Consider the following 12,365-nt stretch of genomic DNA (forward strand, 5'->3'; position numbering starts at 1 on the left):
GGTCAGTGTTTTATTTGTGGTGTTCAGTAACTTCTGTGTGTTGTTAGCTACTGTGAATTCTGAAATCAGAAATTTCCATGAAATATAATATACTGTAGAGAGAAATCACTTCAGATCATTAGGAAATAGAGGAAGAACAAAATTAATTGGCGCATATTTTTTCAATAATATCTAATTGAATTATGTGCACAATCTAACACATGATTATTTTTGATAAATGATAATTGAAAAGTTGTGTCACTTCAAAGCTATTTAAATGAAGTCCTTACAAGATTTTACTCCTTTTTACCTGTGTTATCATCACAACCTAGGTAACGCTTTGTAACTTGTTTTTACTGTTATTGATTATTCAGATAGAGGAATACTTTAATACCTTTTTTTTTTCTTCACCCCCATCCCCTTTCTTGGGGTTTCCTTACTATGTTTTCATTGAATTGTCGAGCAGTTGAGTTTGGAAGGGATGTTAGGAGACTGTCTACTCTAGCCTCTTGCTCAAAGCAGGGTCAGCCATGAGGTCATAGTTTCCTGCTCTATTTAGGCATTACAAAAAACCCATCTACAACAGCACAGCTGGTACATGTAAAGTTCATGGAGTTAGAGTTGAGATATTTACATATGTGAGAAATGAATTTTCTTTCTAGTGGAAATTCCTCTGAAAAGTCTTTTCTGATACCACCTTGCTCAACTACATGGGTTTGGACTAAGAAGCAGATCTATTTCATAGCAGACAACTATGAGAATAAACTGCTGTACCCAACGGTGTTTCTCTCCAGTACACTGGGTCTTGAGCTCAGGAGAGGCTGCAGAAGTGATGTTGGGAGGACAGGTTTTGTTCCTATTTCGTAAACCTTGCTGTGTGAAGAAACAAAGTTCCTTTTGGTCGCAGTGACTTCTGTGTAAGGTGAAGATGGTTGTGATGTTATTGCGTAATGACCGTTACTGTGATCCGAGATCCAGAACTTGTGTGTGTCTGAACTGTTGGACTGCCTTCAGAACTAGTGTCACATTAAAGGACTGTGGTCAGTTTTTATTCTTGTCAAATCTGCAGAGAAATCTGGGGTTCTCAGCTTGCTGGCTTGTTTAGTCTGGGGTGACTTCATTATCCTAGTAAACATTTTCTTTTGTTCTTCTGACACATGAAGAGTTGCAAATAAAATTCTTGCCATGTCACTTCAATTTATTTGTTATTAAACTTCAGGGTGTGTATGTTTGGTTGCTTGTTTGGTTTGTTGGGGTTTTTTGAAGTCTATACTTCAAAAAAAATGGTATAGGCAGTCTTTGTTGAAACATGCAACTCTTTATCCCTGAACTAGGTCCAGAATTCCATTCTGATGCATATTTTTCTTCAGTTTTTGCAATTGCTGCCATCTTCAAGGATGTGTAGGTGTTCAAAGCTTCTGTATATATGCATTTGGGAGCAGGGTTTCAAAGTGTTGGCCACAACTTTTAAATCTAAGTATCTAGGCAGTTTTGAGCTCTTCCCTGAAGAGCAATTAATGCTCATCTCAAGTAGAACTGGAATAAAAATTAAGTGGATAGGAAAGTACTTCAACATCAGGATTTCGTAATATTCTCAGCCTCCAGAGGTTGTATATACATAAGTATTTACACTGCTAATAGCTTACCTTGAAGAACTTCTATTAATTTCCTACTCGGGAATTCTGCTAATTGTTTTGTATTCTGCTTAGAAGCGATAATTAGCTGGTAAATAGTTCCTGGAATTGGTCTACATTTGAGTTTCATCTGCTGGATAATGTTTTCTTACAGTTTCAATGTCTTACCTAAGTCAGAAATATTTTGTCTGTTTATTATTTTAGTTCTAAACTGGTAATTGATGGGTCTGTTACCATTTATTGGGCTGCTTCAGATTTATTGCTGTTCTCTAATACTTTGAAAGAAAGCTACTATCCTTTTCAGTAATTCTTAACTTGAAGAATGGTGAAATCATATTACTTTGAAAACTGCAAGTGGTAGTAAATTAAAGGGAAATAATTTTTGATGGAAAATATGGTATATTTAGTCAGTGCAATGTATGAAAACAAACAGGGATTTAAGTGGATTCGGGATGAGAATTTTGAGTGTTACTTTATAAGACATTAAATGTATTTATGTAGGAAGCAACATTTTGATTTCCTATCTGTTTGGGTTTTGAATGATTTTGAAGTAGTTACTGACTTGCAGTAGTCCACTTTTGATGTAAGGAAATAATGGGCATACTTCATTCTTTGTGGAAGAAAATGTGAACTGCCATGTACCCTATTTTAATTTTGTATAGGGTTGTTACATCAGTATACAACTGAAAAATAGTAAATCAAGAAAAAAATTTGAAATAGTCCTTTCTGGCATGTCTACTTACTTACCTAAAATAAAACTCATGCTGTATGGCTGCAATGAAAAGAGAGATTTATGAAAAACAGTATTTGAAATCAATGTGCTCATTCTGTTAGTTCTGAATGCTAACAGACAAGCTGAGAACTCAAGGGTACTATTTGCATATGACATTCTTTATGTTGAAGAGTTGCAGTCTTGATAGTGTAATTTTTTTCAGTTTTAAAACCTTTTCAAAATATGTAATTGAAAATAGCTTTCTATAGCAGGTTTTTGTCTTACTGAAATGAACTATTAAATAGATTTTGGATAGAGCATGGATGGGCTTTTTTTAGCTGTCTTAAAAATAGCTGGCACTGGGTTATGGTGACACTATAAAAACCACATGGAAGGAGCAGCTAGCTTCATGTTTGTCCTCTCTGTTTCTTGCTTTTGATTAGACTGTGGTACTAATAAAACATAATTTACCCCAGGATTTGTCAAGCAGAATGCTATAGGCACCCAAGCAAAGCATAATCTATATAGATGCAAATGAGGAATTAATGAAGAATATGTGGAAAACTCTGATTTTGAATGTTACATTTAAAAAGTGCTTCTGTTTATAGTAAGAATACTTTTAAAGACGACTTTCAAGGCATATACTTTTTGGCAATTTTCTTTAACTTTGATTTCATTTCACCTTTTTGTTCCATCACCAGCCTTCTCTATTTCAATTTATTTCTGCTAGTAAAGTTGCAAACATCTAAAAGACTAATTTGTAGATGGTGGTTGTTTGACAACTTTGTGTTCTTTATTCTGTTTGGTGGTCTTTCTGCACAGAGTTGAAATATTTGAATGCTCTAAAATGGAAAATACCCACTTATTTTTTTCGTTTGTGATAACTTTATTTTGTTTCTCTGTTGGCCACAGAGGGTCACAGCTTGTCTGGTAAGTATGTAAACTAGAACAGTTTTATTTTGGAAACTTCACTCTTTTGTTTGTGCCTGTGAATTACCAACTGCTTTTTGTGGTGCAGTACAGGGGTTAACAGTCTGCAAGAAATAGACATTCTCAACCTTTTTCCACTCACAAAAGAGTGTAACTGTATGTGTCATACAGTTAACAAATCTAAATGAGGTGATTTGAAAAATTGATTTAAATTTGGTTCAGAATGTTGATTTTATTTTTCATAATCAGAAGATATGAAAGGTGTGCTACGAGTTATTCTTTCCATTACAAAACAACTTAATTGCTTTTAGTTTTGGGGTTTTTTAGGCCCCACCTGCATGTGTTGACTAGCATGTAACTTCTCCCAATGAGGAAATGAAATGCTGTAGGGCAAGCTCAGATGTGTCATTCCATATCCCCAGAGAATCTGTGTACGATGGGCCCACAGGAGTCTGCTACAGGAGGGGTGGATTTTTTTATACTTTTGCTTTGCAATCATAGTTATACTAATTTGGGGGGTGAGGTTTGAGTTCTTGAAGGGCAAGAAACATTTTCCAGTCTCCCCACCAAATGACTTGATTAATAAAGCTTCTGTCAGCACTCCACATGCATTCATGTTGCTTGGATGAGAGTCCTGTATATGGACAATCTCCTGTCTAATGCTTGGGTATGTGCTGGGAGTGTGAAAGAGGCAGCATGAATAGGAGCACTCTGCTGCACCCTGCCAGAACTGCTTGACTGGCTGGGCTTCTCTGGCAATTCATTTCTTGGAGCTTTTCAGAAGGGCAGCATGCAGCCCGGAAAGGGGAAGTTCTCATTCTTCCTGTTATCAAATGGCTCTGTGGGAGATCTTGCCATCCAGAACGCTGAACAAAGCCAAAGTGATTTATGGAAGGCAAGCAGTATGGTACTCTTAAATTAGAAGTTGGAAATGGTTTACCCCAGTCATTTTAAAGAAATCCTGTCCTTTTGATAGGAGCTTATTTCAGCTGTCAGTAAAATGGACTTTTCAGGTGCAAATAGGGAAGCAGTCAATATTGGGGATGCTGAGAAGGAAAGATGTGGATTTGCTAGCACTGCATTTGTCTGGAATAGGCAATTGGGGGATTTATCTGTTGGGTAGGTTGTTTAAGCTTTGGTAGTACAGGACTACAAGCTAACCCTTCTTTGATTCAAGTTTATTGTGGTGAAAATGAGGTTAGGATAGATAAAACACTAATAGTGTACATGGTCACCATTTTAGAAGGCAGGTAGAGAAGTAATAGCTATATTTGGGCTGCTTTGGGTCCCTCTTCTGTTTTTCTACATATCTTTAGGAATTTGGTCTATAGTATACTTCTAAGTCGGTGTTCCTAGAAAATTCTTAGCATTTAACAGGCTGTCTTCAAAGTCTTCAATAATTAAACTATACATTCATGTAGCATTCGATGTAGCTGAGTACCTACTAGGCGTTGGAGATCCAGATGGAGGTCTTGTTCGTGTGGAGAGGTACTATAGAAAAAATGTGTATAGATATGTATTATCTGAAATTCAATAAACCATGATTTTGTGTAACAAACATGAAAAAATCATATTGCAGTAACTTCTGGTGGAATTATGAAAGTTATTTCAATCCTCATTTGGGATTTTTTTGTCCTTTTTTTTTTTTTTTTTTAGGTTCAATTTATGAGCCACTTAAAAGTATTAACCTTCCAAAACCAGAGGGTGCCAGTCTGTGGGATAAATTAGATCATTATTACAGGATTGGTAAGTTAATAATTGTTCCTGCCAAGCAAGATTTTCTGTATAGCTAAAATTTTAACTGTTATGACAGTAATCAGCTTTGTCTTTAAATATCTAGAGTCTTTAATAAGGATTTTTATTTTCTGAGAGGTAAAGGGTTCTGTTATTACAGTTGCTGATAAGATTCTTGTGATAATATAATGCATGTATTTGGATCTTTCATACATTGAAGAAAACAATTCAGGAAATGTGAAATATCGAAGTAAAAAAAAAAAAAGTAATACTTTGATTTTTTTTTTTTTCCTAATTCAGTTTTCACAACTTGAAAATTCCTACCTTGTCCTATTTTTATGTTAAGATAGTAAGTTAAATAATTGTAGCAGTCCTTTCTCCTTACTTACCAATTCCTTTACTTTTAAAAAAATTTATATAATCATCTAGGCAAAGTTAAATATTTAATTTTTATGAATGTAGAGTTTAACTATTTAAATTATTGGGGGGAGGCAGCTGCCTTGTTCATAAAAGGAAAATTGCTGGGTTGCATTGTAAGGATTCTGCACAGCGTGGGTGGTACTAGAGCACAGCCGTGTAAAAAGTTTTGAATATTGATTTTTTTATTTTCTGTAAAAAGGTCTCATTTGATAAAAACAGTAGAAGAAAATTTTTGTGTGCTGCTTCTTACTGTACTGTGCTGCTGTGCTGTACGTAATCTAACAGGTTGTTCACAGATTTTCATGAAGAAATCAAGATGGGTAGAAACTGGAAGAAACATAAGTGTCATTTATACAATTTTTGTCTTGTCTCCTTTCCCCAGTTAAGTCCACATTGCTGCTTCATCAGAGCCCCACCACAGGTCTGTTTCCTACAAAGACATACGGGGAAAACCGCAAGGCGAAAGTGCACGACAGTCTGTACTGTGCAGCCTGTGCCTGGGCCCTAGCCCTTGCCTACAGGTGAGGAACTCCTGAGCACACATCTCCCCTCTCTTACACTGTCATGTTTTAACCCCAGCTGATAACTGAGCATCACACAGCTGCTCTCTCACCCCCCTCCTCCTATGGGGATGGGGAGGAGAATGGATTCAGGTGAAGGCAGTTTAGTATAATAGTATGTCAAAGGACGATGATAATAACCATTACAGCAGCAGTGATAATATAAAGTAATAAATAAATAAAACAAGCGATGCACAAATGCAATTGCTTACTACCTGCAGGGATACTTACCACACTCCTGCAGTGCCCAGTCTGTTTCTGAGCAGTGATACCACCACCCAGCTAGCTTTCCCCAGTTCTGTGCATAGAATGATATTCAGTGGCAGGACATGTCCCTTTGGCCAGCTGCCATGGCTGTGCTCTCCCAGCTTCTTGTGCACCTGGCAGGGTGTGAGAAACTAAAAAGTCCTTGACTTAGTGTAGACACTACAGCTGCAACAACTAAAACTATCAGTGCATTATCAACGTTGTTCTTATCCTACACAACACTACACCAGCTGCTAGGAAGAAAATCAGTTTTATCCCAGCTGAATCCAGGACAGACATTCTTCCTGGTACATAGCAATGTTTTGAAAGTAGTCAAAATAACTTGAGATTTGGCATGATTTTTAATATACATTTAGTAACAGTATTTGTGGGTGTTTGGCTCAATGGTATAAAAATATTAAAGGTATCTTGAAACACATTTCTGGACGTTCAGAGTAGTGAACTTCCAGACTGTATGCACAGGTATATGGCTTATTGCCATCATCAGGAACCTGACTGATTAGGAATGGCAGATGTTTTGTAGTGTTAGAGAAATTGCCTTTTTGTTTTGGATCTCTCAAGGAACACAGAACAGGGTCTTTTTTAATACTAACTAAATATATCTATATCCTATTAAAAATTATGATTTTTATATAATTTTGAGATAGGGATGCTTGTGTAAGTTAGAACATAAACTAAAAAACTTTCATTTTTATAAAAATTATGGGTAGGGTTATGCATATGTTGGTATGAGTGTGCTAACCACTATACAGACATGTTTTGAAATAGTTAATATTCCAAAGCACTAATATGTCCTTTTTACTTGTTTCCCCCTAATGCATTTCCAATTTGTTTTATGAATTATCTCTTTTACCCAGGCGTATTGATGATGACAAGGGAAGGACTCATGAACTGGAACATTCTGCTATAAAGTGCATGAGAGGAATTCTCTACTGCTACATGCGTCAGGCCGATAAGGTAAAACACTGTAGTGTGAGCACAAGCACTCAACTTAATTCTAAGGATTAATTCAACTGTGAAAACTAACTTCTAAGTATAGATAAAATTCAGAAGGGGAATGTAGTATTACTGGGGAATGCAGTATTACTGTGTGGCCTAGCTGAGAAAAGCTGCTGCTTTATTGGCAGGTTACAGCATTATTTTAGGGTGTAGAAGACACAAGTGTTTTGTGAAGAAACTACAGGGTATCCTTGAAACTTGGTGGGGTTCTTTTTGCAGTTATTTGTCACAGTTAAACAGTAGACAGTTAGTTGGGGTTTTCCTGTCTTTTTATCGGTTAAAAGGAAGGATATAGAATTGCTTTTGGCTAAGGCTGGAGAGTTTACTTTGCCCTATGCATTTTGTTACTGGATTTGCAGTTGTTTACCTTACCTAGGTGATTGTTCTGATTATTTTGTTTGGTTTCTTTAGCAGGCACTTTTGAGTATTCTTTGACCTAGTGATGTAAATTTAGAAGGGCAGCAAGCCACAATAAATAAGGAAACAGAGTAATTTACTTATGCTGTAGTGCAGTTGATTTATTCAACCTGTAATAATCTTGTGAGTGTGAAGCTTCTTATCAAAATTTAGATGTGGTGGATTAATTTTGCATAGTCGTTAGCAGTAATTGTACAGATAGTGAAATATATGTGTTCCATGTGATTAAGTTTCATGTCACTGGCTTTTAATTTTATTATTAAAAATAATACTCGTGTCAACACATAGCTTCCATTGCTTCTGAGCACACAAACTGAAATGTAAAGTCCATAAGCATGTGTTACCTGTAATAACAAGCAAATTAGATGTATTGTGAGTTGTATTTATGCTGACATGCTATTTTTTCTCAGTATTTTTAGTCTGTTTATTTGTAGCCTCATATTTTTAAATAATCTTGACCTAAATTGATCTCGTTACATTTGAGCTGTTGTTTTTCTTTGACATTTAGTGGTTTGTTTTGAGGGTGATGAATGCGGATATGAATAATGAGCAATAAATTAACACAGGTATCACACTGCTGACATGCTGGTTGTCAGTTTTTGCTTTGATTACCATAAATGCTTCTCTTCCTACAGTGTATAACAAACAGCATCTAGTTCCTAAATAGACAAAAGTCAAACTGGACTCTCAGTCTTCTGAGAGTCTCTCTATGTGCTGGCCTCATGTATAAGGAAGATACTTTTTAATAATATGAATTCTATATGCACCTGGTATGACTTGAAAAGATGATGGTGCTTGTGACAAAAACTGCCAGAAGTATAATCTGTTGTCAAAAAATGTATGGGTTATGACCTAAAATACATTGAATATGTTCATGGACCAGATGTGATAATTCCACAAAAGAGGTTTCGCTTTCTTGCTTTTGGGGTATATGCCATGTGCTATGTTGGTAGAGAAGAATATCCTGTGAAGGTAAGATTGGTGTTGCAGATGTTGTGAAATGTGGACCAGATAGTGGCAATGATGTTTAGAAATTTTCAGAACTGTTTGTTGGAGAGCACAGTATGTCTTGAGGAATTACAGAGAAGGATCTTTTGTTACCTTCATTCTTTTCTTTGTGAATTTGATTTCCTTTCTCTGCCTCTGCAGCTCTCTGACTGCCCAGATCGTTTTCTCAAATGGTTTTGTAAGGTAGCAGACGTTGTATTTGGCAACAAGGAAGGAATCAAAACTACTTCAAAAGCACCATAGCTCTTATTTCACTCTTTTGTTCTTAACATCTTCTATAAGTACTGCAGTATTGCAGTCTGACAGTATTGCATTCTGTCTCTCTCATAGGAGATTCGGTATCAGAGGCTCATTCTGAGGTCCAGTGATAGTGCCCACGAATAATGCCATTTTATTCTGGGGTACTATTCTTTCTAACTAAGATGTTTATATTTTCTTATTGATCTGTCAGCTGTACCTTCCAGTGTCTGTAAATGTTTCACTGTACATCTGAATGTTACGGACTGTGCTCACCAAAATAAATCTTTGTTTTCCCATGTACTCTTTTGTGTAATCTCAGCTCTTGCAGATTTTCATGTGTTACATGATCGACACGTGGCAATTTCTGAACACTTTTGTAGGTCTATAACCTAGAAGGCTTAAAAATTATTATTATTTTTTGTTTAAAAATGTGTCATGATTTCAAATGGTGCAGCAATAATTATTAAATTTTATGGATTGTGATTCAGAAAAATTATTAAAATTATTGTTCCCAACTTAGTTTTGGGCTCTTGTGCCCCATTAAGTGCTTTAAGCTAGAAATGGCAAGGGAGTGAGATTGTGGTAGGCAAGCAAAGAGCCTGGGGCGATGTGAACAGAAGGTACATACAGCATTAACTGAAGTGGAATTGTCCCAAGTGTATGTGTGGAAATAAAGACATACCTGTGGGATGGCATTTTGGAGAAGAAAGCTCTCATACCCTTTCTGGGAAATCGGCATGGTTGGGTGCCTCTCAGAAATGCCTGTGCACGAATGCATGCGTCACGGGGAACAGAAAGGAGGAATTAGGTGTGTGGTTCCAGGGCTATGATCTTACGAGGTCATGAAGATGTGATAGGATAGCTCAGGTGACTGAAACCCTGTGATGGATGAACGCATGCAGGCAGGCTCCTCAGGACAGGCAGTGAAGGTGAGGAGGGAAGTTGCTCCCTATGTGAGGGTATAGCTGGAAGTGATGGTACTCAGCTGAGAACTTGTGGGTCAGGATTCTAGATACACACTTCAGATCTGTGAATTCAGGGTAGGTGTGGTATGCTTTGACTGGCTTTCTGCTAAGACTGCAGTTCCAGTAAAATGAGATGGTGTTTGTCCAGAAGTTGAAAGTGACTGAGCATTTGTAGCTCTTACCAGATCCAAAGATATGGGATACTTGGTTTGAGTATTTCTATTCTTTACTTATACTTTAAGTATGTATGAAATAACTTCTGCTAAGTTTCAGAGACTGTAAGCTTTACATAGTAGTCATATAAATTTTTTTGAAATACCTGGGTTACAGAGTGAATTTGTGGTAGCCAAACATACTGAAGTTACTGACTTTGAATTTATCTTTTGCCTTTGATTCACCTTTAGGTTCAGCAATTTAAGCAGGATCCCAAACCATCTGAATGTCTTCATTCTGTTTTCAGTGCACACACTGGAGATGAAGTCTTGTCTCATAAGGAATATGGTCACCTTCAGGTAAAATATGAGGGGGGGGTGTGTGTAAATTAAAGTTTGCATGATTTTAAAAGATACTATTGTTAGCTGCATCGTAAAAAAATGGAGATGTCTCAGTTTATTTAGATTAATGTTAGATGAGTTGTGCTTGGTAAAATTGAGGTTCCTGATGCATCTTTTGGTGAAAAAGACAGATTGTTTTGAAATATACCTCAGTGGTATTTGGTTTAGTCAAAAGGTACTGAAATAACTGGGATTTGTGGAGGTAGATGGTTGGTTGTTTATTAAGTTGCTTTTTTTTTTTAAGACCAACAGATGGCTGTCAATAAATAATCCTGGCAAAAAAAATGTTGAAGTAGTGAAGTGAAAGATTTAGTGTAATCTTACATTGAACATTCTATTTGTATTAACGTTCCCAGCTTCATTTTCCATAATTCTGAGCAATTTTCATGCATAGTAAGGAATTAATGTACACTGGCAACAGCTATGGCTAGTTACAAATTGTAGTTCACAATTTTGTGTAGTGGTTCCTAGTCAGATTCATTGCATAATTCTTTTGCTGTCTTTCATTTCTTTCATTTTCCAAAGGATTTACTCTTTTTTTTTTTTCTTTTTAACTCTTCCCCCCCTTGTCTCTACTTCAGACCCTTTTTTGCATTAATGATCTTGTTCTTTTGCATACCAGAACTCTGCATACTCTTTGTAGTTCAGAATTGCTCGTGAAATTACTCAGAAGTGACAGTAGGTTGTTAATTATTTAATTTCATGGTGACAACATCACTTACATAGTTTGTACAGTAAATGTGTTGGATTTCAGGAAATGTGTGCTTTGAGAAAAATTATTTGTGGAGTTATCCTAAGTTAGCATTTTAGGCTTTTATTTGAAGCTTCCTGAAAACGCATGGTTCTTGTCCACAGGAGGAGAAAATAATTTTGGGACCTAGGGACCACTGTGTGATGGTTCCAAGTCTCTGGGTTTTTTGGCAGCTCAGCTGTTCCCATAAGCATTCCCTTCTGTCATCAGCAAATCTCAGAAAATAGAGGGAAGCAACAAAAAGCAGCGTAACTGAGGTGGTTCAGTTGGGAAGCGTGGAATAAGTTACATAGCTGGTCTGCTGTTTCTGCTGTACTCTGTGCTTTCCAGACTGTATTGAGAAACTAGAGTCGGTGGTCTTTAAATCTTCAGGAATTTTTAGAATTTTGGCCTTACTCTTAACCTGCTGTGTTTCAGATAATCCAAATTTTTCTCTTCTGAAACCATACAAATTCTCTATTATACTAGAATTCTGTTGTAAAAGCAGTTTCCTTTGATTCGATAATAAATTGACATTATGATGCTCATTTATACAGCTGCTACAAGTAGCTACTGTTAATAATAAATACTATGTACAGCTATGAAAGAAAACAGTTTTTCACAAATAGAATCATATCTGAATGTTGTAATGATACTTCTGTCAGTCAGTAACACTAACATTCCAGTTAGGGATAAAGTGATTCGTTTTCAGACGTGCTGTGTACTATTCACACTTCTATTTACCTTCTTGGTGTGTTCTACCAGTGAATCGTTTGTCGTACATGGAAATGTGGTAGGTCATAGCAGTGAGCCTAAGCAAAAACATTTTAATATCACCGTTTCAAATAATTTAAAAAATGAGATTGTAGCAGATGTATTGTAGCAGAAGGACAAGGCTTATCTGTGGCATTTTTCCCAATTGATTATTTCCACATCACTAAATTCAGGATATTGGTAGATTAGGATAATATTTTTGAAGAACTGAAACCACGTTTCAGTGGGACCACCTTTGTTAATGAGTAATACCACATTTAGCTTGTTTGTTTGTTTGACTCCAGTAGACATGAGGTTTATTATAGTTTCCTTTATGTCTTTAATTACTTCAGATAAATGCTGTGTCACTATTTCTCCTCTATTTGGTGGAGATGATCTCTTCGGGACTGCAGATTATCTACAATACAGATGAGGTACAAATTGATTTTTTTATGTTAAAACA

General features: G+C 36.3%; 1 protein-coding gene across 2 annotated transcripts in view; it reads left to right on the forward strand.

The window, feature by feature from the left end:
* The window catches only part of PHKB (phosphorylase kinase regulatory subunit beta), an 82,521-nt gene that overhangs the window by 3,685 nt on the left and 66,471 nt on the right, over window positions 1-12,365 (forward strand). For both annotated transcript variants that reach the window (XM_084270094.1, XM_084270095.1), the window contains exons 2-6: window positions 4,912-5,001; window positions 5,792-5,930; window positions 7,094-7,193; window positions 10,270-10,377; window positions 12,256-12,336. In XM_084270094.1, the coding sequence (XP_084126220.1) occupies window positions 4,912-5,001; window positions 5,792-5,930; window positions 7,094-7,193; window positions 10,270-10,377; window positions 12,256-12,336 (518 nt within the window). The remainder of the gene's footprint in view (window positions 1-4,911; window positions 5,002-5,791; window positions 5,931-7,093; window positions 7,194-10,269; window positions 10,378-12,255; window positions 12,337-12,365) is intronic.

Source organism: Gallinula chloropus (assembly GCF_964237585.1).
Source record: "Gallinula chloropus genome assembly, chromosome: 13".
NCBI classification, from domain to species: Eukaryota; Metazoa; Chordata; class Aves; order Gruiformes; family Rallidae; genus Gallinula; species Gallinula chloropus.